Here is a 25,825-nt window from a genome sequence, read left to right as displayed (position 1 = left end):
TTGTGTAAATCTTCTTTTTTTTCTTGCAAAATGCATGTGTGGGTGTCATAATCTAAAAATTATATACATATGTATTTACTATTGTTCAATGTGTGAATTGAATATTATTAATACGCCTTAATGCACTTGGCAATTAAAATACCAATACGGTATAAGAATCAGAGTACGTAAAAATACTTTAAATAAAATGTCCAATCGTTTCGTTTCGTATTTTCCGTAGGAACAATACAAAACGAAACATAACCCTCGTTGGCCGAGCTCGCTGTTTAGTTTCGTTTTGTTTACATTCGTGAGTACGAACAAAACGAAAAGCGAAAAGTACTCAACTCCACAACAACAGATAGAAAACTAAATAGTACTTACACATGTGAATAAATCAAAAACGTTTGGTGGTTGATAAAATTCACTGTGGTATGCTGATGCTAACTTGTAGGGTTGTTAAGCAATCACATGTGTGTGTGTGTCTGAGTGTGTCATTGACCATAACGCACGGCAAACGTTTCCCAAAAATACTTGTCGTTTCGGTGGTGAATGAAACAACTCGGCAAAGCATAGCCGAAGTTACATTTCACCAATCGTACGGTTTCCATCTTTTTACGTTGAAAAGTTTGTGTTTTTGTTTTGGTTGCGAGAATGAAACGATTCAGAGAAGCTGAAAAGTTTGTGGCTTTGTGTGATTGGTACGGGAATCGTTTTGTTTCTTTCCGTTCATTGATAAGAATGTAAACCATTTGAAAGTAATTAAATTAAACCATAAACCAATACTCTGTATTATTTATATAATAACGACAATATAAAATCGACATTTTTTTCATTTCATTTCAAATTGAACAAAACATAAAAAAAATTTAATGCCTTCTGAGGATGGCCCTGTTCTAATAGAAATTACAATAGAACGATCTAATGTCAACTAAATTCAAATGAATATTTAATTTTTGTTGTGTATCCGGATATGTAAATCGATCGCCAAAACCACATTTTTTGTCATCGCCAATAAATACATATGGGCCTTATTGTAGAAAATTAACATTTGTTGAAACTGAGGTATGGGGTATTGTAATTCGCGAAAAAAATTACCATACCATAAGTTGTGAACGCATTTCTGTAAAATCAAGTGTTTTAGCACGATTCACCGAGGGATTTTTTTTAGAGCGGAAACTGTGGTAGAATTAATGTAAGAAAATAGGAAAAATGGGTAGAAGGAAACGAGTGTTTTATATTAATTTCCAATTAGTGGATCTCTAACACAATGTAGAGCTTAATGCTTCAAGAAAAAGTTAAAGAATACACTTCAAAGATGAAGTTCCTAATGTATGATTTTTTAATATATCAACTACATCAGCCTTTAAGGGATGTTGACATGATGTTGTTGTTTTGAATGTTGTTTTGAAGATCGAAAAATGTGCTTTTTTGAATTTTGTCTCTATTTCGGGTGGCCAACTGGATTTTTCTAAAGGCTTAATGTGCGACTGTAGTACTCGCGGTTACGCAATTTTGCATGTGTAACTTAAAAGAGTAACTTTCATAGGATCAGAGCAACCATCTCCCAAAATAGAAAAAGGCGTAAATATTTTGCATTTTTCACCTAATAAGCCATGGCGGGTTCAAATCCATCAATTAGGTCAGCGGATATGATACCTCTCAAATTTCGAAAAACTGCAATAAATGGTTCCGCAAATAACACGTATTTAAACGCGTTTTGGATGTTTCATTTTTACTTAAATAAATAGATCGATACGCCAAAGAAGACTTAATACCAAATTTGAGCCATTTCGGTAGAATATTGAGGCCACAACCTCCAAAATACCGAAAATCAGGAGGTACCGTTCTATGGGAGCTACAGTGGCGGACATATAATTAAGAACGACATTGTATTAAAAAGTATTTGACTTGCTACGTTCCAAATATTTGAATATTTATGTGGAACAAAATTTGTAAATAAAGTACACGGTAGGCACTTTCAAATAAAGCCAAAACATGTTTTAATTCTCCCTCGTTTATACGAAAGAAACCACGATTTATTAAAATAGTCATAAATCGACCTGGCCACATAATTAAGAACGATATAAGTAAAGGTTACTTTAAAGTAATTTTCATACACAATATGTGAATATATCGTTATGTATTTTAGAAATCGGTTACTTTGATTTATTTTTCGTATCAAATGTCCTTCAATGGTACATATTATTGAGTCTACGTTTGATACTTAGGACATACCTAAGGTTTTCCAAAATTTGCCCATAATTTGACGGATTGATTTTATTTTTGGGATCTAAAGCCACAGTTTTGGCTTTCTCTCATTCCCTCGACGACGCTCTGAACGATACCCTGTGATTGTCGTTCCATAATCGGCGCTTATTTACCCTTAAATTGGCTTTTATCCCACTTGTTTGAGTCCTTTACGAAGGAATTGTCTGGGAAATAGTTTCGTAAGAGCCATTTCCACCTTATAAAGCGGTAGGATTTTTGTCTGCAGGTAGTAGACAGGAAATAAAAAATTAATTTCGTTTTGTACAAAAAATTGGCCCAACGGTATCAATCACAGGGTATCGTTCAGAGCGTCGTCGAGGGAATGAGAGGAAGCCAAAACTGTGGCTTTAGATCATAGCCGACCAAGAAGAGCGAGCGCTTAAATTGTTTATGTGTGGGTAAAATTACACTGACAGAACAGGGTGATGATTTTCATATTGAGTGTGAAATGAAAAATATATTGTTGGCGCGTTCGCTTTGTATGACTTAAATTAAAAATAATAATAAATAATAATAATTTGAAAAGTATTTTTCTTCATATGTTAATTTTTTTGAGAGAAAAAAACGAATTGTATATAAAAATGATTTTTAAGACTTTCTAAGCATACATACATTTTTTATTGTTGCATTGCAGACGAGGCATTCTGCGTCATTAAAAATATTAATACAAAACAAAAACCATTTTCAAATTCTTCCCTCCACATATTTGCTGTACAACTGCAAAATCTTTTCTGTGTACCCAAAAATAAACAAATAAAGCGGCATCAACCTGCTTGCATGAAATTCAGTACAAGACTGAAGTAAAAAAATCAAAACATTTGCTCTCTTACTTTGCGTTCGGGTCGCGTGTGTGTGATTTGCCGAAAAACTTCGTAACCAAATCAATGCCCACGAACGGGTTTGCTTTAGATCCCAAAAATAAAATCAATCCGTCAAATTATGGGCAAATTTTGGAAAACCTTAGGTATGTCCTAATTATCAAACGTAGACTCAATAATATGTACCATTGAAGGACATTTGATACGAAAAATGAATCAAAGTAACCGATTTCTAAAATACATAACGATATATTCACATATTGTGTATGAAAATTACTTTAAAGTAACCTTTACTTATATCGTTCTTAATTATGTGGCCAGGTCGATTTATGAGTATTTTAATAAATCGTGGTTTCTTTCGTATAAACGAGGGAGAATTAAAACATGTTTTGGCTTTATTTGAAAGTGCTTACCCTGTACTTTATTTACAAATTTTGTCCCATATAAATATTCAAATATTTGGAACGTACCAAGTCAAATACTTTTTAATACGATGTCGTTCTTAATTATATGGCCGCCACTGTATATGAAGGCGTGGACATATACCGACAAATTTCATGTGGAAAGTTGTACACCCCCAACGAAGACTAAGTACTAAATTTCAGCCATTTCGGTAGAATATTGAGACGGAAGGTACCGTTCTATGAGGCTTATTTGAAGGGGTGAAACTATAAAGACAAATTTTATGTGGAAAGTTGTATACCCCATAAGGAAGAATAAATACCAAATTTCAGTCATTTCATTGGGATACCGAAAATCAGGAGGTACCGTTCTATGGGGGCTATATGAAGGCGTGCACCTATACCGATGAATTTCAGGTGGAAAGTTGATTACCACCAACGAAGACCAAATACAAATTGTCAGCCATTTCGTGGGATGTTGATGCCACAACTTTCAAAACACAGAAAATCGGGAGGTACCGCTCTATGGGAGCTATATGAAGACATGGTGGAAAGTTTATTACTACCAACGAAGAGTAAATACAATATTTCAACCATTTCGATGGTATATTGAGGCCACAACCTTCAAAATACCGAAAATTGGGAGGTATCTTACTATGGGGGCTATATGAAGGCAGATATAGCCCATTTCAATACCAAAAATCCTAGGCAAAGTTACCCCTTTGTAATGTTGGCTACATTTCTTGAGTATTTCAGCCATGTAAAACTTCTCTACAAGTGGTGTTCTTAGGACACGCCGTTCGGACTCGGCGATAAACAGTAGGTCCAATATCATTGAGCTAATATGAATCGGGGTCCACTCATTGATAAGAGAGAAGTTCCCTTGTCCCTTCTGGGATGTTTGTGGAACTAATTTATCGATGTGTTGCAAACGGAATGACAAATTTAATTATATTAATTATTATGGTGGAGGGACATAACGACCAAACAATTTGCGTTGTTTCCGATTTTTTTTTTCCTTATGTCCGAAGATAGGGCGTTAAGTCCAGGGTCAGGGTGGACATACAATTAATTTTGGGCGTTGTGTCCTTGGGCGTTAAGTCAGTTTGCCATAAAAATGATATTCGCCCTAATGGGAAAAAATTTCAAATAAATTTAAGTGAACCAAAAAAAATAAATAAACTGACTAACAACTTATATGAAAATAACGCTATATCTCTCTGTCCGCAGTACCTATACAATATTCCGAAAATTACATAAGTCACGTTGTGGCGATATGCCTCTGCAGGTGAGGAAATTTTCCAGAATTACTTCAATCATTTATTCTAAGGACGTGCTATCATTATTTTCCTCATATAATCTCCTCCTAAATCACTGTAACCATTTCCAATACTTTTTGCATAACTCACATGCATCTACATAAAATAAATATTTTTCTTACCTGACACAGCTAAATTCAATATGAATAAATTTCGTGCTGTTCGCATCATTGGTTTTCGTATCACAGCCACTACAACTAAAATATTTCCCATTGCTCCGAAAATGATGAGGACACAGTAGAGCATGATGAGCACATGGTACCATAAGCCATCTATGCTACGATTACGAGTAAATCGTTCCAATAAAACCGGATCTAATGGTAATGTGTCGTTGTTATTGTTACCGCTGCTGGCACTGTTCAATGACGCATTTAATTGCTGGAGGTTATTTTGTCCATCATCAGTCATCTCCAGGTAATCCATGGATATAACCTTACTTTCGCTGCTGTCACTGTTGCCCATTGAATTTAGCATATCCATGGAATTTGTTTGCAGTGAAAAGCTACCCAGACCTAAGCCTGTGTGATTCATATTGATGATCTGTAAAGGAAAACGAAAACAAGGAAAGTGAACAGGAGAGGTAAAACATGAACCGGAAATTAAATGAATCAATTTAAGAGTGAGTGTGAGTGGGGACACTTGAGTTTATTTTGGAATAAAACGGAAACAAATATTTACATTTCCGATGACGATACCACCAGCGCGTGCTATCAATCAGTCATTTTGGCAATGTCAAATGAAAAGAGTGAGTGTGTGTAGTTGCACAAGAATTTGTGTACGTACGTCTATGTGTAAGTATACCCATATACCCAACATTGAGTGTCTGTCTATTCAGTCGAAAGATATTTTTGTTTTTATCTAAATCCTTGTGATTTGTTGTCAATGACAGCATGTCCCTCCGTGTAGAGAATTTTGTGTATTATTGATAGGGGAACACATGTAAATGCCGCTTACTATTCAAAGCTTTTCATTTCTATACTGCTGCTAGTTTTCTATTTACCATAGTAAGTAATAATTTAATACGTATATTGTTATAGCAACATGCATATGTTATAATTCGAGTAATTTCATTGGATTTGTTCCATTGTTGTTCGAATCTGTTTCTCCTGATATGAGCTATTAACAAGTAAAAAAGAATCAGTAGGCTTTGCCATCAGCTAAATACCCTCTGCCAAGGGATGTACAAAAAAGTGAGAACGGCGTAAAGTTCAGCCGAACTTTTTATATATCTCCACCGCAAGTTGTATTGAAGTAAAATGGAAAAACTCGCTTCCTATCGTTTATGAAAGTACGAAGATGTGTATGAAGGAGTAGTCCTAAAGATTGAGACATTTCGGGACCCACATCTAAGGAAGTGTTACCTTTCCCTAGAAAAAAATATAATATTGCAGTTATGACAACATCAACTACCAGCTACCAGCGTATCCTTTAACTGGATTATAGCTCGATAATGCCGAAGTTTTGCACAATAAATTAATACATGAAGGAGTGTACCGTTATTATCTATCTTGGCATTTGGATCTCATTTTCTTAATCATTTCTTTCGATTGTTATTGTGCCAACCAGCAATATAATTTAGCAACCCTAGGATTTTTTAATATTTTTACGGAATTAGGGTTCAACTTAATCCCGTGTAGTCTTTGTTTTATTCCCAGATACGATTTGTACCAAATAAAACGAGGGTTCGTTCATATTACGATTCACACAAGACTTTATTTCGTTACAATCACTCAGTTTAGCTCTAGTAAGCATAAAGCTTTACTCTATTCAGGTTACTTTTTACTTCACGGACTGTTTTAATTCGCGCTCACTGGTCGAAATCACTGATCTAGCGGCGCTAAAGTCAAAAAAATCAGACTATAAAACTGAGAAATGTTTTCCATTGTATCCATTGCAGACACTTTGGTGACTAATATTTAGTGTTTACTTTGTTGTTGTTGTAAATATTCTCTCAGCTATGCACTTTCCAATGCAAAAAATTTAAGAAAATTGTTGCAAAAAAGCCGAATTCACATTTTTTAATTGTTAAATCTAAGCAATGTTTATTTTTAGTTAATAGAGGAGGTTGTAAATAAAATGAAAAAAATGTTTGGGGCCTGGAGGTACATATTTATATAGCAATATATTTTCAAATTACTTCAAATTTCAAATTACTATTTTTCTTGTGTTTTATACTTTTCTTAAATGGAGCGTAACTACAAAAGTTCTCTAATGTCCAGTCCAATTCTTTTTCGACAAATTAAATTGGACCTCCCAGATTCCGACTAATAGCTTAAATCCTCAAAATAACAAAAATCGGGCGGTAAAGTTATATTGGGGCTATATCAAAACGTTGACCTATGTTCACAATTTTTGGTAGAGAAGATATATAAATAACTAGAAACTCCAATGGCAAAATACAGCTTATTTGGTCTAAAAATGTGGACAAAATCCTCAAAGTACCAAATATTGGGAGGTACCGTTATAGGGGGGCAATATCAAAAAGTAAACCTATGTCCACAATTTTTGGTGGATAATGTTTGTGATCACGGGGAACTCCAAATACTAAATTACACCTAATTTGGGCGGAAAATGTAGCTTAAATCCCCTAAGATACTGAATATCGGGAGGTACCTAAAAAGGGGCCTATACCCAAACGTGGACCTATGTCCACAATTTTTGGTGGAAAAGTTTAGTGACGGCTAAAAACCCTAACTACCAAATTGCAACTTAGTTGGAAGGAAAGAATTTCTTAAATCCTCAAAATACCGAATATCAGGAAGTATCGTTATATGGGGGATATACAAAATATTAGCCGATGTAGTTCATATTTAGTCAATTATTACCCACGGACACATACTACGTTTATGCAAAATTTCAGAAACATATCTCAATTATTTTGCAAGCTATTAACACTTTGACCCCGATTTTTTTCCATAGAGATAAAAATATTGTTCATATTTATTATGATTAGTAGTCGCAAAAATAAGTAATTGTGGTTATAAAAATGAACAAAGTTTGTTTCTTAAGTCTTTGTATTATCGTTATATTTTTCATTGTTCATGATGTGGAAAAGCATAATCTGATGTGCTTGTTTAATTCTAGAGGAAAATTTATGGAAATGGAATGGAAAATTGGCCTATATTTATCCTATATAGTTCACAAATTAGCCAATTTTGACCTATATGGTGGTGTTCATATAACATGAAATGCTCATATTGAGTAGAAAAGTTTGCAAAATATTTTCTGTTTTCTATGCAGACTCTAAACCTGATAATATTGACCTTCATCCAATATCATCATCGATATTTGGACAGATATTCGCTTGATATCATACAAATTCTTAATATGTAATATGTATATTCACCAAAAACTGTGTCAATCTCCTCTTAATTCAAGTCAAATCTTCGAAAAATAATATAAATACAACATGTTTCACAACTCCGAATGTCCCAATTACCCTTTGTATTTCATTGAATACCACTAACCCATATTTTCGACTTCCACTAATGTAACCTCTTTATTACCACAATGGCCCAATGTTGCCCACGAGCAACTTCCAAATTTCAAACATTTATAACTACTAATTGGAACTGTAAATTGTATGTTTGTTTTTTATTCTGTTAGATCAACATCTCACCCAGCGAAAAAAGTCATTACCAAATAATTACTTTATTCAGTAAATTTTTGCAGTTGTAACTACTTACTGATTGACCGTAAAAATCATTATTTCTACATGGGGATGTCATAGGAAGGAAGTACTTCCTTAAATGTGTTCTTTAAGTACATATTTAACCACTTACCAGTAGTCAAAAAAAACTTAAAAGCGTATGTTCTATTTTTAGAACAATTGTGGTGAAATTCTATTCAAATTCAACACTCCAATTATTTTTTGTTTTTATTTCTTCTTTTTCTTTTATTCCGCTCCCTGCTGGTGTCGAACACACGAACTTCTGATATCTAGCCAAACACACTACATACTAGGCCTCTCGTACATATAGCAAGGGTTATTTAAAAACATCCATGTACATCAACATTTCTTCGTAATTTTGTCAACAAGAAACTCCCATGCCGACGGTGAGCTTAGAACACACAAATCTAGGATTTGTAGTCGGGCACACTAGCTCTGTGCCACCGTACTTATTCCTTAGTAAGTAAGTAGTAAGTAAGGAATTAAGTAGTTATGTGTAAACCATTATATATGCACTACCTGATAATGCGGAGTGTAATGAGAACTCATTACTCGGTAATGCATCAAGTAATGACATGTGCTTACCAAATTTTTGCTGGGTCAGTAAGATTTTTCAAAAAATTTTGGCTGCAATTATTCATTTCGTTTGACATTTAACGGCATTTTATAAAATCACTAAAATATTTCATGTCCAAATTTGTAGCTATTCATTCAAAAGTAATTTCCATTTTTCTATTCATCTGAAATCAACCTACCGATACCCACTTAGTATATATAACAAGTAAGAACAGACTATAGTCGGACGGGGCCGACCATGTGATACCCTATACCACTATCCCTGTGCACTAGCTTTCCGGGCTAGCTGTTATAAGATGTGCATTAGAAATTTTACCAATTTTCACACAAAAGTTTTGATCAATTTAACCCGCTAAATATTATCCGATCATACCGTTGACTTGCACGCTACTTCTTCATCTCAAACCAAAACTACGTTTAAAATTTCGCGCCGATCGGACTATTATTGCGACCTACAGAGCGGCTACAAAATCGAGCAAAAATTTTGTTTTTGGTCCATTTCATCCCTTTAACATTTCACGATCATCGCCAAAAACTAATCAGTTCTATTCTGGTCCAAACCCGACCTCCATACTAAATTTCGTGACAATCGGTCCATAATTGCGGCCTCTAGCTTGATTACAATTTTTAATGGACGGACAGACGGACGGACGGACGGACGGACACACATCGCTAAATCGCTTTATCTCGTCGAGATATGAAGTTTGGTATACCACATGAGGGGTCTACGACGAATATTTCGCGGCGTTACATGAATTTTTGGGAAAACAAACTTATTATACCCTTTTCCACATTGTGGTATAGGGTATAAAAATATCTCAAACATGTGGGAAATACGCATACACAAACATGCAAAATTGCCCACAGGCAACATCGGGCCACAAAGGGTTAATCTCGCGCCGCTAGATCAGGGATTTTGATCACTGTGTAGCGGACTGAACTGACTCATCTACATGCTACTCTCCCATATTTATACTCGCTCTCTAATGCATAGACTGTTCTGGCATCCTTGATGTAGAACGTTCCACAATGATCACATTGGTTCGCACACACTCACTCATACGCACATACAAACAGACGGATGAATGTAAGCAACAAATGGGACAGAAACAATAAATAAGAGAGAGAGAGAGAGAGTAGAAGGGGTAACAATGGATGACGTTACTATGTAGGACAATAACGACCCAGAAGAGGGCACACAAAAATGTGAATGTATTCAAAATATTAACAACTTTTGACAGTGTGTTAGTAAGTTGGTACATACGCAAGCTGCAAAACGAACTCAAATCAAAACATTTGCTCTCTTTTGTACACTCTTTCTTTGCGTTCGGGTTGTGTGTGCGTGAAATGCCGAAATACTTCCAGCGATAACCGTCTGTTCGGCACTCATGTAGAAGCAATTAGGTTTTTGATTTTCCTTTATTTATTGCTGTGTTGATTCAGCTCATCAGCAAAACATTTTAGTAAATTTTCATACTTTTTTGACTAACGGTTCCCGAGATATCGCGCCTTGAAAAAGTCAAATTCTTAATTTTGGTAAGCTATTTAATAAAAATATAAAAAATGCACAGTGGGCTTGGATGCAATTTTCGCGATTTAATATTTAAAATAAATTTTTAACAATGATTGATTTAAGTCATATTTGGTAGTGGGATTAGAATGATTACCATTTTTTCTTGATTTTTTTTTTACATTTGCAAATGCAAGTTTTCCTTTCTACCTGTGTAAAATATTTGTCATTTTACCAAAATAATAAAAAATTTTATTTATTAACATTTGTTTCGTTGTTTTATTTAGGAATTTATCTTAAACATCTTAAAAACTTCTTCATTTTGCGATTTAAAGAATTGATTAACAATTAGAGTACCAATTACTGTACTGAATGAAGTTTTTTGTGCCCGCGATAACTTTGGCCATTTAATATCACAAACTCAAATTTTAATAGCCATCTTCTGGTGAAAATATCACGTTAATATTTGGTAGATTATTCGTCTCGGATGCCCATTCATATTATTCCTATGCTGTAGTTTTTTGATCATCAATTTAGTTAGTTTATTGTCCGACTGGTACAATAACAACTAAACCATTTTCAAAATCAAAAAATGACGAAGTTTTTAAGATGTTTAAGATAAATTTCCAAATAGAAGTACAAAACAAATGCTAAAAAAGTATTTTTTTATTTGTTGGTAATCATTTGATTCCCACTACCAAATAGGACTTAAAATGTTTGTAATTAATCGTTGGTTAATAAAAAACTAATTTCAAGAAAATCGAAGAGTACAATCATTGATACATATTGATTTTAAATTTTAAATCGCGAAAATGGCATCCAAAACCACTGTGCAATTTTGTTTTCTATTTTTTATTAGATATCTGATAAAACGGTGCCCGGACATAACCCCAAAATGATTTTGGGCATTATGTCCGCTGCGCTTTGCGGACACACCTCCCAAAATTCGTTGGGAGTTATGTCCGTGAAGCAAAGCGGACATAACACCCAAAAAAATCGCGGACATAACTCCCAACGATTTTTTTTCTTAATTTATAAATTATTTCTTTGGTGCCCGGACATAACTCCCACAGACATAACTCCAAAATGATTTTGGGCGTTATGTCCGCTGCGCTTTGCGGACATAACTCCCAAAAACTTTTTATCTTCTTAAATTGTGAACATATTTTTGTAAAAAATCACGCGATTTTTTTTAAATATTTTTGCCTGCGGCGCTTTTCCTTTTTCTGAAAGTATTGGAATATTTTTACAAAAACGTTTTATCTTCTTAAATTGTCAAAATATTTTTGTAAAAAACCGCGCGATTTTTTCAAAAAGTTTGGGAGTTATGTCCGCAACCAAAGGCGGACATAACTCCTAAAATAGTTTTGGGAGTTATGTCCGTGGGAGTTATGTCACGGCACCTGATAAAACATCAAAAAATACGATAAAAAAGCTTTTTCCATTTGGACCAATATTAAAGAAGTTATAAGTATTTCTTTGCACATAGCTTTTACAGAATTTTACTTTTTGAAGGCGCGATAACTCTGGAATCGTTCGTCAAAAAAAAAATCTAAAGATATTCTAAAATGTTTTGCTGATAAGCAGCATCACCACATCAAAGAATAAAGTAAATCAAAAACCGCATTTTGAAAAATTGTCCGATTTCACATAGAAACCCCCATATGTATATTCTTGATAAGGACAAAATTCAATGATCTAGCCATGTCCGTCCGTCTGTTGTAATCAATCTAGGGTCCGCAATAATTGATATATAACGCTAAACGTTTGCACCCGAGTGTCTTTTTTCCTTAGGTCAAGTCAAGTTCTAAGATGGACCTAGGTACACGTTTTGGTGTAGGCCCTCATAACGGTACATCCCGATTTAAGTAATTTCGAGGATTTTAGCTACATTTTCCGCCCTAATTTGGTACTTAGAGTTTTAAGTGTTCAAAAAATGTCTGCAACAAATATGTTCGAAACAGGTGCCCATATAACGGTATCTCCCGATTTGAAGTCTCTTGATGCTTTTAGCTACGCTTTTTGACCGAATTAGCTGAAATTCGACGTTTTATTCTATCAATGACCAACAAATTTCTCCACAAAAAATTGCCAACATAGGTCCACGTTTTGGTATAGCCCCATATAACTTTACCTCTCGATTTAAAGTTGAGGCTTAAAGCTACATTTTCTGACATTTGAGGTTCTCAATGACGAAAAACTTCTCCAAACCAAGTTTCTTGATGATGTTTTACCAGAATAAATTATTTTTTGTATAGAGTTTCAGCGAAATATTTGAAGAACTCCTCCCAAACATACTTATCCAACCTTTAGTATCAAACCAAAACAATATTTTTTTTTTCAAATTATATCCCAATAGTAAGTCTCTTCTATTCTTTTTGCTGTAATATGAAGTTATAAACCCAATTTTGGTCTCACGTGCTCTCGATTCTGTAGAGATTTTAAATTTATTTTTAAAAGATTATACGGACTCAGTGGATGGATAATTAGGATTTTCCACTAAATAAATATACATTTAAGAAATTTAAGAATTTTACTATTAAAACATAAATTGAGGTTCCCAATGACTTTTTAAACATAAATTTCCTCATTGGAAAACAACAACAACAAATAAGAAATTTAAAAATATTTCTCTTTATACGAGAATAAAAACCGCAATGACTTTGTGCTAAGCATCCAATTTTGTTGATGCGAAGAGAAAAGAAACTAGAACTTTGCTATTCAAATTTTCAATTTTTTGCTAGAGATTTGAATTTTTATTTCTTCGCTAGAAGATAAATATTGGATTCGAAATCACTTGTCAACCTTGGCAATACCTCGTACACATATTAACTTTCAATTGCGTTTCCCTTTCGATTAAAGAGACGTTAAGTAAAAATTCAATTCATGCGACGCGACGCACAGTGGTTCAGTATCGTTTTTTTTTTCCTTCTGTAACTTTTGAACGGATAGAGATATTTTTTTTTTTTTTTTTGTTCGACATTCGAATTCGTTGTAGTAAAAGTTAAAAATTTGAGTTTTTTTCATATTTTAATTTTTGAGTTGTTCATATGTTCTAACAATTTAAAAAAATGTCACACACCTACATATATTTAAACCATAAAAATTCAAAAATTGAAAAAAAATTGGAAAAATTTGTTTCCCTTTTTTTAAAAAATTAAATTTTTACCAAAAATAAAAAATACTACTTGGGTTTTTACAAAACTCATATAGAATTATATTAGAATCATATAGAATTATATTTATACAAATACTCATATATTAAAAACTATGTACATTTATGTAAAAAGCCAGAATTTATTTGGGAAACGGTATGGGAAAAACACACATTTTTAACCTTGTAAATTCAAAAAATTTTAAAAAGTGTCTAAAAATTCTAGTCCACTAAAATTGGAATTTCACTAAAATTTGATACCTGAGGAAAACTAAAATAACTCAATTCTCGTAAACGCTACGTTAATATATTGAAACGGATCTTAAAGACAACAATCCTACCTAACTAACAAAAAACAATGAACACAATATCTGTTATACTTTTCAAGAAACGGTTTTTTGCAAAAATGACGTATTTTTGCCACGCCCACACATTCCAATATTTGTACCTAATTTGTTGGTTTCCTCAGTTTCACTATCGAATCCTATATATAAATTAACAATCGGTGACGACAAAAAATTGGGTGTTTTGCAAGGAAATCCGATTTCTGAACCACTGTGCGACGTAGGTGGAATTTTATTGTCAAAAATAGAATGTAAGTTTCACAGTGAATTTAAAGTTTAAATTTTAAACTGAAAATTCCATAACATTGTATGTACATATATATTTATATTAGTGCATACATAGGAGTACATATGTAAGTATATAACCTTGTGTACTTATATTATATAACAAACATTTCAATGTTGTTCTGATGAGTTGTGCTGTGCTTTACAGTTAGGCAACTAAATGTTTGCAAGTGATGATTTTTTATAGATCAATATTCAATTACACACATATGTACATATTACAAACCAGTAAGGAAAGGATCAAAGTCGGGCGACTATATGATACCCTAAACCACCACGTTTTCAATATAATTTGGAGAAATATTTTCTTTACATATTTTATCAAAATGTCTTTCCAATTTTGTCTTTGGTGCGTCAAATAAATAAATTGATTGCTCGGATGAAACATATTTCAGAAAATATGATAACATTCCTATATTTCAATCATAAAACTGATGAATGTAATCAAGAAATAGGTAACATTTTTGAAAAAAGTGGATCTTCGATATCATCATGTTATTTATTCACTTATGACGTTTCATTTCAAAATATGTAATATATATCTTTTTTTGATTTGCAAACATTTAGTTGTCTTACTGTATATTACTTTTCACAGTCATTGAGGATAAAACTTTATATCATTATTTGTGTGACAGTAATGAATTTTTAAAACAAGTTGACACCCGGTGATTGTACATAAGCAATTCCATCGAAGTGGAAATGGCAAATCTTCCATACCAAAATGTGCAACAAAGTTTACTTTGAAATATTAATACTTTTTTTGCATAAAAGTTGCATTACTAAAGTTAAAGATATGCTTCGTGCAAATGGATAACAGAATTTTACATTTTAATGAGATTTTTCTCTTTTGAAACAAAACCTGTTCCTGTACATGGATGCAGAAGATGTCATATTTCATGAAATTTTAATGAACAGGTTAATGATTTTGAAGTTAAAGACAAGGTAGTGCGGATGAGGCATATTGTACAAATAGCACTTCAAATGACTTGTTTTGTGGAATGCGGTTGAAATGAATTTTGAGATAGAAACTTAGAATTGTTCTGCACAAACGAACCACGACTATTGATTTGAAAATCCTTGAAAAAATCCTGTACAGGCATACACGCCTATTGCCTTCAAAATCCTTGGAAAATCTTGAGAAATGATTCCTGGCAGGACACTAGGTTGACTTGATAAGAAAAAGGCTTCAAAAGTATTTAATATTTTCAAATTTGCTAAAATGTTTTTATAAATAGAAGTCATCAAACTCAGTCTTTTTCTTCTAGCCATTCATATCCGATATGTCTAATCAGCTTAAATTAACCACCAGCGAAACGATGGTAGAATAATGGTTGGGTGTGTGGGACTTTGCTAGACCTCACTTTTTCAACATAAAACTCCTTTAGTCATGTTAGCTCGATTAATCCAATTAATTAAAGACATCCAAGCCTATTGCCTTGAAAATCCTTGAAAAAATGTTATAAAGTCATCCACGCCCATTGCCTTAAAACATTTTGTAAAGACATCCATGCCTGTTGCCTTGAAATCATCTTGTAAAAACATCCAAGCCTATTTGCCTTGAAAATCCTTGAAAAATTGTTGTAAAAACATCCACGCCTATTGCCTTGAAAATCCTTGAAAAATTGTTGTAAAAACATCCACGTCTATTGCCTTGAAAATCCTTGAAAAATTGTTGTAAAAACATCCACGCCTATTGCCTTGAAAATCCTTGAAAAATTGTTGTAAAAACATCCACGCCTATTGCCTTGAAAATCCTTGAAAAATTGTTGTAAAAACATCCACGCCCATATCCTTGAATAATTGTTGTAAAAACATCCACGCCTATTGCCTTGAAAATCCCTGAAAAATTGTTGTAAAAACAACCACGCCCATATCCTTGAATAATTGTTGTAAAAACATCCACGCCTATTGCCTTGAAAATCCCTGAAAAATTGTTGTAAAAACAACCACGCCCATATCCTTGAATAATTGTTGTAAAAACAACCACGCCCATATCCTTGAATAATTGTTGTAAAAACAACCACGCCCATATCCTTGAATAATTGTTGTAAAAACAACCACGCCCATATCCTTGAATAATTGTTGTAAAAACAACCACGCCCATATCCTTGAATAATTGTTGTAAAAACATCCACGCCTATTGCCTTGAAAATCCTTGAAAAATTGTTGTAAAAACATCCACGCCTATTGCCTTGAAAATCCTTGAAAAATTGTTGTAAAAACATCCACGCCTATTGCCTTGAAAATCCTTGAAAAATTGTTGTAAAAACATCCACGCCTATTGCCTTGAAAATCCTTGAAAAATTGTTGTAAAAACATCCACGCCTATTGCCTTGAAAATCCTTGAAAAATTGTTGTAAAAACATCCACGCCTATTGTCTTGAAAATCCTTGAAAAATTGTTGTAAAAACATCCACGCCTATTGCTTTGGAAATCCTTGAAAAATTGTTGTAAAAAATTGTTGTAAATCCACGCCTATTGCCTTGAAAATCCTTGAAAAATTGTTGTAAAAAATTGTTGTAAATCCACGCCTATTGCCTTGAAAATCCTTGAAAAATTGTTGTAAAAACATCCACGCCTATTGCCTTGAAAATCCTTTAACAATTGTTGTAAAAACATCCACGCCTATTGCCTTGAAAATCCTTGAAAAATTGTTGTAAAAACATCCACGCCTATTGCCTTGAAAATCCTTGAAAAATTGTTGTAAAAACATCCACGCCTATTGCCTTGAAAATCCTTGAAAAATTGTTGTAAAAACATCCACGCCTATTGCCTTGAGAATCCTTGAAAAATTGTTGTAAAAACATCCACGCCTATTGCCTTGAAAATCTTTGAAAAATTGTTGTAAAAAACATCCACGCCTATTGCCTTGAGAATCCTTGAAAAATTGTTGTAAAAACATCCACGCCTATTGCCTTGAAAATCCTTGAAAAATTGTTGTAAAAACATCCACGCCTATTGCCTTGAGAATCCTTGAAAAATTGTTGTAAAAACATCCACGCCTATTGCCTTGAAAATCCTTGAAAAATTGTTGTAAAAACATCCACGCCTATTGCCTTGAGAATCCTTGAAAAATTGTTGTAAAAACATCCACGCCTATTGCCTTGAAAATCCTTGAAAATTTATTGTAAAAACATCCACGCCTATTGCCTTGAAAATCCTTGAAAAATTGTTGTAAAAACATCCACGCCTATTGCCTTGAAAATCTTTGAAAAATTGTTGTAAAAACATCCACGCCTATTGCCTTGAGAATCCTTGAAAAATTGTTGTAAAAACATCCACGCCTATTGCCTTGAAAATCTTTGAAAAATTGTTGTAAAAACATCCACGCCTATTGCCTTGAGAATCCTTGAAAAATTGTTGTAAAAACATCCACGCCTATTGCCTTGAAAATCCTTGAAAAATTGTTGTAAAAACATCCACGCCTATTGCCTTGAGAATCCTTGAAAAATTGTTGTAAAAACATCCACGCCTATTGTTTTGGAAATTCTTGAAAAATTATTGTAAAAACATCCACGCCTATTGCCTTGAAAATCCTTGAAAAATTGTTGTAAAAACATGGATGTGCCTATTGCCTTGAAAATCCTTGAAAAATTGTTGTAAAAACATCCACGCCTATTGCCTTGAAAATCCTTGAAAAATTGTTGTAAAAACATCCACGCCTATTGCCTTGAAAATCCTTGAAAAATTGTTGTAAAAACATCCACGCCTATTGCCTTGAAAATCCTTGAAAAATTGTTGTAAAAACATCCACGCCTATTGCCTTGAAAATCCTTGAAAAATTGTTGTAAAAACATCCACGCCTATTGCCTTGAAAATCCTTGAAAAATTGTTGTAAAAACATCCACGCCTATTGCCTTGAAAATCCTTGAAAAATTGTTGTAAAAACATCCACGCCTATTGCCTTGAAAATCCTTGAAAAATTGTTGTAAAAACATCCACGCCTATTGCCTTGAAAATCCTTGAAAAATTGTTGTAAAAACATCCACGCCTATTGCCTTGAAAATCCTTGAAAAATTGTTGTAAAAACATCCACGCCTATTGCCTTGAAAATCCTTGAAAAATTGTTGTAAAAACATCCACGCCTATTGCCTTGAAAATCCTTGAAAAATTGTTGTAAAAACATCCACGCCTATTGCCTTGAAAATCCTTGAAAAATTGTTGTAAAAACATCCACGCCTATTGCCTTGAAAATCCTTGAAAAATTGTTGTAAAAACATCCACGCCTATTGCCTTGAAAATCCTTGAAAAATTGTTGTAAAAACATCCACGCCTATTGCCTTGAAAATCCTTGAAAAATTGTTGTAAAAACATCCACGCCTATTGCCTTGAAAATCCTTGAAAAATTGTTGTAAAAACATCCACGCCTATTGCCTTGAAAATCCTTGAAAAATTGTTGTAAAAACATCCACGCCTATTGCCTTGAAAATCCTTGAAAAATTGTTGTAAAAACATCCACGCCTATTGCCTTGAAAATCCTTGAAAAATTGTTGTAAAAACATCCACGCCTATTGCCTTGAAAATCCTTGAAAAATTGTTGTAAAAACATCCACGCCTATTGCCTTGAAAATCCTTGAAAAATTGTTGTAAAAACATCCACGCCTATTGCCTTGAAAATCCTTGAAAAATTGTTGTAAAAACATCCACGCCTATTGCCTTGAAAATCCTTGAAAAATTGTTGTAAAAACATCCACGCCTATTGCCTTGAAAATCCTTGAAAAATTGTTGTAAAAACATCCACGCCTATTGCCTTGAAAATCCTTGAAAAATTGTTGTAAAAACATCCACGCCTATTGCCTTGAAAATCCTTGAAAAATTGTTGTAAAAACATCCACGCCTATTGCCTTGAAAATCCTTGAAAAATTGTTGTAAAAACATCCACGCCTATTGCCTTGAAAATCCCTGAGAAATTGTTGTAAAAACATCCACGCCTATTGCCTTGAATATCCTTGAAAAATTGTTGTAAAAACATCCATGCCTATTGCCTTGAAAATCCCTGAAAAATTGTTGTAAAAACATCCACGCCTATTGCCTTGAAAATCCCTGAAAAATTGTTGTAAAAACATCCACGCCTATTGCCTTGAATATCCTTGAAAAATTGTTGTAAAAACATCCACGCCTATTGCCTTGAATATCCTTGAAAAATTGTTGTAAAAACATCCACGCCTATTGCCTTGAATATCCTTGAAAAATTGTTGTAAAAACATCCACGCCTATTGCCTTGAAAATCCTTAAAAAATTGTTGTAAAAACATCCACGCCGATTGCCTTGAAAATCCTTGAAAAATTGTTGTAAAAACATCCACGCCTCTTGCCTTGAAAATCCTTGAAAAATTGTTGTAAAAACATCCACGCCTATTGCCTTGAAAATCCTTGAAAAATTGTTGTAAAAACATCCACGCCTATTGCCTTGAAAATCCTTGAAAAATTGTTGTAAAAACATCCACGCCTATTGCCTTGAAAATCCTTGGAAATTGTTGTAAAAACATCCACGCCAATTGCTTTGGAAATTCTTGAAAAATTGTTGTAAAAACATCCACGCCTATTGCCTTGAAAATCCTTGAAATTTTGTTGTAAAAACATCTACGCCTATTGCCATGAAAATCTTTGAAAAATTGTTGTAAAAACATCCACGCCTATTGCCTTGAAAATGGTTAGATCGTATATGGCTGTATTTGTGATACTTTGGTAGTTGCTTTATTTGTTTTTGATGATTGAAATAAAAATACAATTTGCGTTAAACACGTCCATCTCCCAAATTCCAAAAAAAAAGTAAAACATTTGATTCAAATCAAAATTTTCTTTTTACTAGATACATAAATGACATTTCAAAACTTGACCCCACAGTGGCATCAAACACAGATGTTACTAATGGATCATTTATCTGTTTTTTATTTATATATTTGCTAAAAAGTTCATGACATTATGAAAAAAATAATGACAAAAAAATCTAAAACTAGAGTTTCAATAACATTTGGCTAATGTATTCTCCTAAAGGACAATGAATATTGCTAATGGCATTTACTTGTTCGGTGGTGGCCGCCTGCATGTGAAAACAGGTCGTTGTTTCAAGTGTAATAATCGAACAATAAAAAGAGAAGTTAGAAAACATGATTTAACTTTTGTGTTCACCCACAACTCGAGCTGTTATTAGACAAGTTTGTATCTGTACATCTATTTAAATTGCAATTTCCATCTAAGCTAAGTGTCAGTTGTTGTCACCACCATCATTTAAATGGTACTTACCATTTTCAATATAAAATGTGTCGGTGTTAAACTGATGCTGACTGTAGTGCGTGACTAGCTTGGTTATGCTGTGATGGTGTTCTATTCTGCCTCGGAAAAACCATCAATGTCCTTATATTTGTTATTGTCGATATTTTAGCACACTGCAATAGCTTGTGTATTTTAGCGTACATTTCATTCTGCAAATGGTGGTGATAGGGCAGAAAAATTCGTTCCCATTATATTGGATTTTTCTATTCAACAGCTTTTGCATTCACTGCACTTTTAATGTTTATTTAGACATTTGTCGTTTCGCAAAAGAACATTACAATCCATATGAAGCCGTTCTATCTGAAATAGAAATGAAAAGTAATCATTATAAAATGAGTTTTTTTATATATTTTCTTATAATTCAATTCTATAAACATTTTGCAAAAAAGCAGCCATAAACATTTCCCTTAACAAATGGAAAAGGCGATAAAAACTTCAATTCATGTTCATTCAATTACATATGTTTCAATTCATGTACATATGTTTGCCTAATGATGTGTGTTTGGGTTGTCTTGCATTTTTATGGATTTAGTGTTTGATAAGTTTGAATTACATATCTTCGTTGCATGTAAGTACATATGTACCAGTGACCTGCAACCGGTGCCAATTTTATGAATTGCGGTAGACACAAGAAAAAGCGATACTAGTACGCACCACCACTCTCTTTTTTCAGTTAGAATGTAATCAATATTCTGTTGAAAGTCAAACTCAAACATTGCTGATTCATATTTAACGCATTGTATGTAAAGACTTTACTGCTTCGTACAAGTTACTACCTCTTGCTCGAATTGTTCGTGTTGACTTCGTTTCGAGTATACTTTATGCATACAACTAGCGAAAAGGAAAACAATCGAAAACACATAAAAAATCTAAACGCATCAAATGAATCACAGTTATGTCCGCCTATGTACGTTGTCGTAACACCAAAACAAACGCATTCTCTGTTTACCTAACACAGCCTTTGTATAACACAACAACACACCTCTCTCATAAATTCCCCATATTTGTAGACAGCTATGTTTAGACAACTGTGTTGTTTTTGTTTTCAGTTCTCTCACACGTTATGCTATGTAGGATTATTACTCTCTATTAATGCGGTGGTTGTTTAATCATACAACGATCGCTCATTAGTAGTTCGTAGATCACACTCATTTATGACCCAGCAAAATGTTCGATGCCAAAGATGACATTCAATCATGGGTGCAAGTGATCTAGCATGTCATCTTTTTAGCATCTTCATCGATGAATTTTATATGAGCGTGGACCCCAAAAGATGACGTTCTTTTCTGGATCCTAAGCATGTCATTTTAACCAATGCGTTGACATGTCATTTCCACCAATACTTTGGCATGTCATTTCCACCAATGATTTGACATGTCATTTTCACCAATGCTTTGACACGTCATTTTCACCCATGCTTTGACATGTCATTTTAACCAATGCTTTGGCATGTCATTTTCACCAACCCCTTGGCATGAAATTTTCATGTCTTGTTTGGAAAATGGAAATGCTGTATTGAAATATGGTTTTCATGAAAAACAAAACTCTTTATTAATTCAAAAGAATTCATGAAATAGCTACAATTAATTTATCAGTTTAGTTTTTCAAAAGTTTACATCCAAAATTGCAAATGTAATCACCACCGCTGCAACGCAAAAGATTACTTCCTCCGTTCTCCGCAACTGATATTCTTTCATCTTACAAAAGGTTTTTCAATTATCTTCCCATCACCAGTTCAGATTTCAACATGGACTCCAAATGCACACCTTTAAATATTTTTATTTCGTAAATTACTTTTATTTTATAATTTTGTTATTTTATAACAACATTTTATACTCTTTTGTTTAGTGACGGAAATATGTAGGGATCTACAACCCGGCTTGCTTTAGGGATCTCTAAGAATAAAATGTAACGAACGGGGAGGAGAGACTTTTTATGGAAAATACCATTTATGCTTAATTAATTTATTTTTAATTGTTTCTTTCCAAAAGTAGTTTCTTCTTTATTTTCAGATTCTTGTTCCTTTTCGTTTCGGACTTTTTTTTCAAATTCCAAGAAGCGAGATTTGATTGATTTCATTCTATGTCAGATTTAGAACAGACAAGGGAACTTTTAAAATAGCAATGTGTGCAGTCCGATTCTATTTTTAGCTCGATGGTTGGGACTTCATATAATACCAATTGTTTAGAAGTTTTAGTTGTTTGATATGCAGGAAATGTAAGACAACGACAGTTCTAACAACTTTGGTATGTTCCAGAAACTGTAAGAATCTACTTATTTTTACTACGATAACAATTTTTCCTTTGTTTATCGGAAAAAATAGTAAAAATTAGTAGATTTTTGCAGTACTGGAACATACCAAAATGAAAATAAACAGGTGTGTAAATAAAAACACAAACATCATCTCTATTGGATCGATGGAATGGGTACAAATGCTGATGAAAAGATCGGATCTTTCACGACTTCCTTTGCATTAGTTCAAATCCTAATGAAAAGATCGGATCTTTCACGACTTCCTTTGAACCAATGCAAAAGATGACATGAAATCTCGTCATCGCAAAGAACCCCTTCCGTCAAATTTTGCTGGGGAATGAATCAAACCGATTGTTTGAAATAAGAAATGCATTCTTGTGGTAGTCATTGGCGTATGCTGATTTTTGGTAAAATGAATGATTTGTTTACGAAATGATGAGATACACTACATAGTTGCGTTGATTCAACGCAGGCCTCTGATATGTACAGTGCTGCTCAAAACATTTGCAACTGGAATGACTAGTTCATATTTCATATAGTTCTGCGGTAGTTTGTGAATTTGAAATACAATTATTTTTGTAGATTGATTGTTTTTTGGGTTACTTTTAAAGATTTAAAAATCAATTTGCAAAAATCGCACTTATTTTACTAAAAATATACAAAACAAAGCTCGAACTCACTTTTGAATCTGCTCAAAACATTTGCAATTGAGAAAATTTGATTCAAAATCTGAAGAAACTATTTTGTTTTGATAATATATCGTGAGTTAAACATTTTATTTATTATCTGGAGACATCGTAAAGGAAACCAGTTAACTAAATAAATTAGTATATCCTTTGGAATCCTGTGTTCTAAGTATAATTGTTAAATACCAAGGTTTTATCCGAACCTCCTATATGAATTTAGATTACTTAGTCTGATCGGGTCCGATAGGAATTTAAACATACTTACTTACTTAGTTGGCCCATTACAGAACATTTGTTCCATAGACCGAACTAAGAAAAGATCTCCATTCCTCTCTGTTTTTCGCTTGACTTTTTGGAATACCGCGCCTTTCCATTTCTTCCTCCACTTGTATGCTCCATCGAAGCTTAGGCCTGCCGATTCTGCGTGCACCGCCATGTGGCATGTATTCATACGCCTTTTTAGCGGGTTCATCATCGTTCATTCTCATGATATGGCCTAGCCAACGTAATCGTTGCATCTCGATACGTTTAACTATATTCATGTCTTTGTATAGCTTATATAGATCGTGGTTCATACGACGTCGATATTCACCGTTAACGCAAATCGACCCGTAGATCTTTCGAAGAATTTTCCTCTCAAACACACCAAGCACTACCTTATCTGCTTGCGCAAGTACACATGCTTCGGAGCCATACATTAGCACGGGTAGTATCAGCGTTTTGTATAGTGTTATTTTTGCTTGACGAGATGTGGCTTTGTTTTTAAATTGCTTACTTAGGCCATAGTAGCATCTGTTGGCCAATACAATTCTTCTTCTTATTTCACAACTGATGTTGTTTGTTGTGTTTATGGCAGTGCCGAGGTAGACGAAGTCTTTAACTACCTCAAAATTGTAGGTACCAACTTCCACAGTTGGTCCGAGCTCTATGGACGCTTTGCGCGTCGACACCATCAATTTGGTCTTTTCGCCGTTTACCGCCAGACCCACTTTCGCAGATTCTGCTTCGACCTTCCTAAAGGTATCAGTTACTTCCTTTACTGATCGTCCCATGATGTCTATGTCATCAGCATAGGCAAGTAAAATGTGGCTATTGGTGTAAATCGTGCCATTTCTTTTGACATTTGCATCTCGTATTACCTTTTCCAGCAAAATGTTGAATAGGTCACACGAAAGGCTTTCTTCTTGTCTGAAACCTCTTTTGGTACAAAATTCTTCGGAGAGGTTCTTTTCAATTTTAACTGAGGACCTAGTATCAGTTAAAGTCATCTTACAAAGCCGGATGAGCTTTGCGGGGATACCAAATTCAGACATTGCATGGAATACCTTTGATCGGAGGGGACTGTCGAATGCTGCTTTATAATCGACAAAAAGGTGAAATGTGTCGATCTGCATCTCTTGGGTCTTCTCTAGGATTTGCCGCAGGGTAAATATCTGGTCAATGTTGGACTTGCCAGGTCTAAAGCCACATTGGTATGGTCCAATTATTTCGTTGACCATTGGCTTTAGTCATTCGCACAATATCCCTGACGCTATCTTATAGGCAATAGGGAGGAGAGCATACAGTCTTAGTTGGAGCATACAGTCTTATCTCCTTTCTTGTGGACGGGACATAGGATGCTCAGGTTCCAATCGTCGGGTACGCGTTCTTCCTGCCAGATGGTGCTAACTAGCTGATGCATACACCTTATCAGCGCGTCGCCTCCGGTTTTAAACAGCTCGGCAGGTAAGCCATCGGCTCCTGCTGCCGGTTGATTGCTGTTTTTACCTCATCTTGGCCGGGTGGTATACATTCTATACCATCTTCTGGGATTGGATCTGTGGTATCATCGTCTTCGCTAATATTGGATACCAGCAGATTGGCGAAATGTTTCTTCCAGATCCTGAGCACGCTATCTGTATCTGTTACCAGATTACCTTGCTGGTCTCTACAGGAGGATGTGCCTGTACCAAAGCCATCTGTTTGATGTTTCACTCTTTGGTAGAATTTTCGGACTTCATTCTGGCTCCTGTTCATCTCAATTTTTTCACACTCCCGCTCTTCCATTTCTCTCTTTTTCTTGCGGAAAAGACGATTCTCTTCGCTCCTTTTCTCCCGATATCTCTCTCGTGCGCTACGAGTTGCTACTTATTGTAAAGTAGCTCTATATGCCGCATTTTTAATTTCGGTAGCAGCACGACACTCCTGGTCATACCATGAATTCCTTTGTGGAGGTCTCTGGAATCCAAGTATGGATTTTGCGGCTGTTTGCATGGAGTGGGCAATATTTTGCCATTGTGTTGTT

At 34.2% G+C, this 25,825-nt stretch overlaps 1 protein-coding gene across 1 annotated transcript in view; it reads right to left on the bottom strand.

Annotated features, from left to right (window-relative positions):
- Window positions 1–25,825, bottom strand: part of NPFR (Neuropeptide F receptor) — a 151,859-nt gene that overhangs the window by 47,982 nt on the left and 78,052 nt on the right. Inside the window, exons 2-3 of the mRNA XM_073961132.1 lie at window positions 20,573–20,902; window positions 4,911–5,328 (exon numbers count right to left, since the gene is read on the bottom strand). Of these exons, the coding sequence (XP_073817233.1) occupies window positions 4,911–5,328; window positions 20,573–20,575 (421 nt within the window). The 5' untranslated portion in view covers window positions 20,576–20,902. The remainder of the gene's footprint in view (window positions 1–4,910; window positions 5,329–20,572; window positions 20,903–25,825) is intronic.

This window comes from Musca autumnalis, unplaced genomic scaffold, assembly GCF_047663935.1.
Source record: "Musca autumnalis isolate F117 unplaced genomic scaffold, ASM4766393v1 scaffold_1, whole genome shotgun sequence".
Classification (NCBI taxonomy): Eukaryota; Metazoa; Arthropoda; class Insecta; order Diptera; family Muscidae; genus Musca; species Musca autumnalis.
This window is presented reverse-complemented; position numbering and strand designations above follow the sequence as displayed.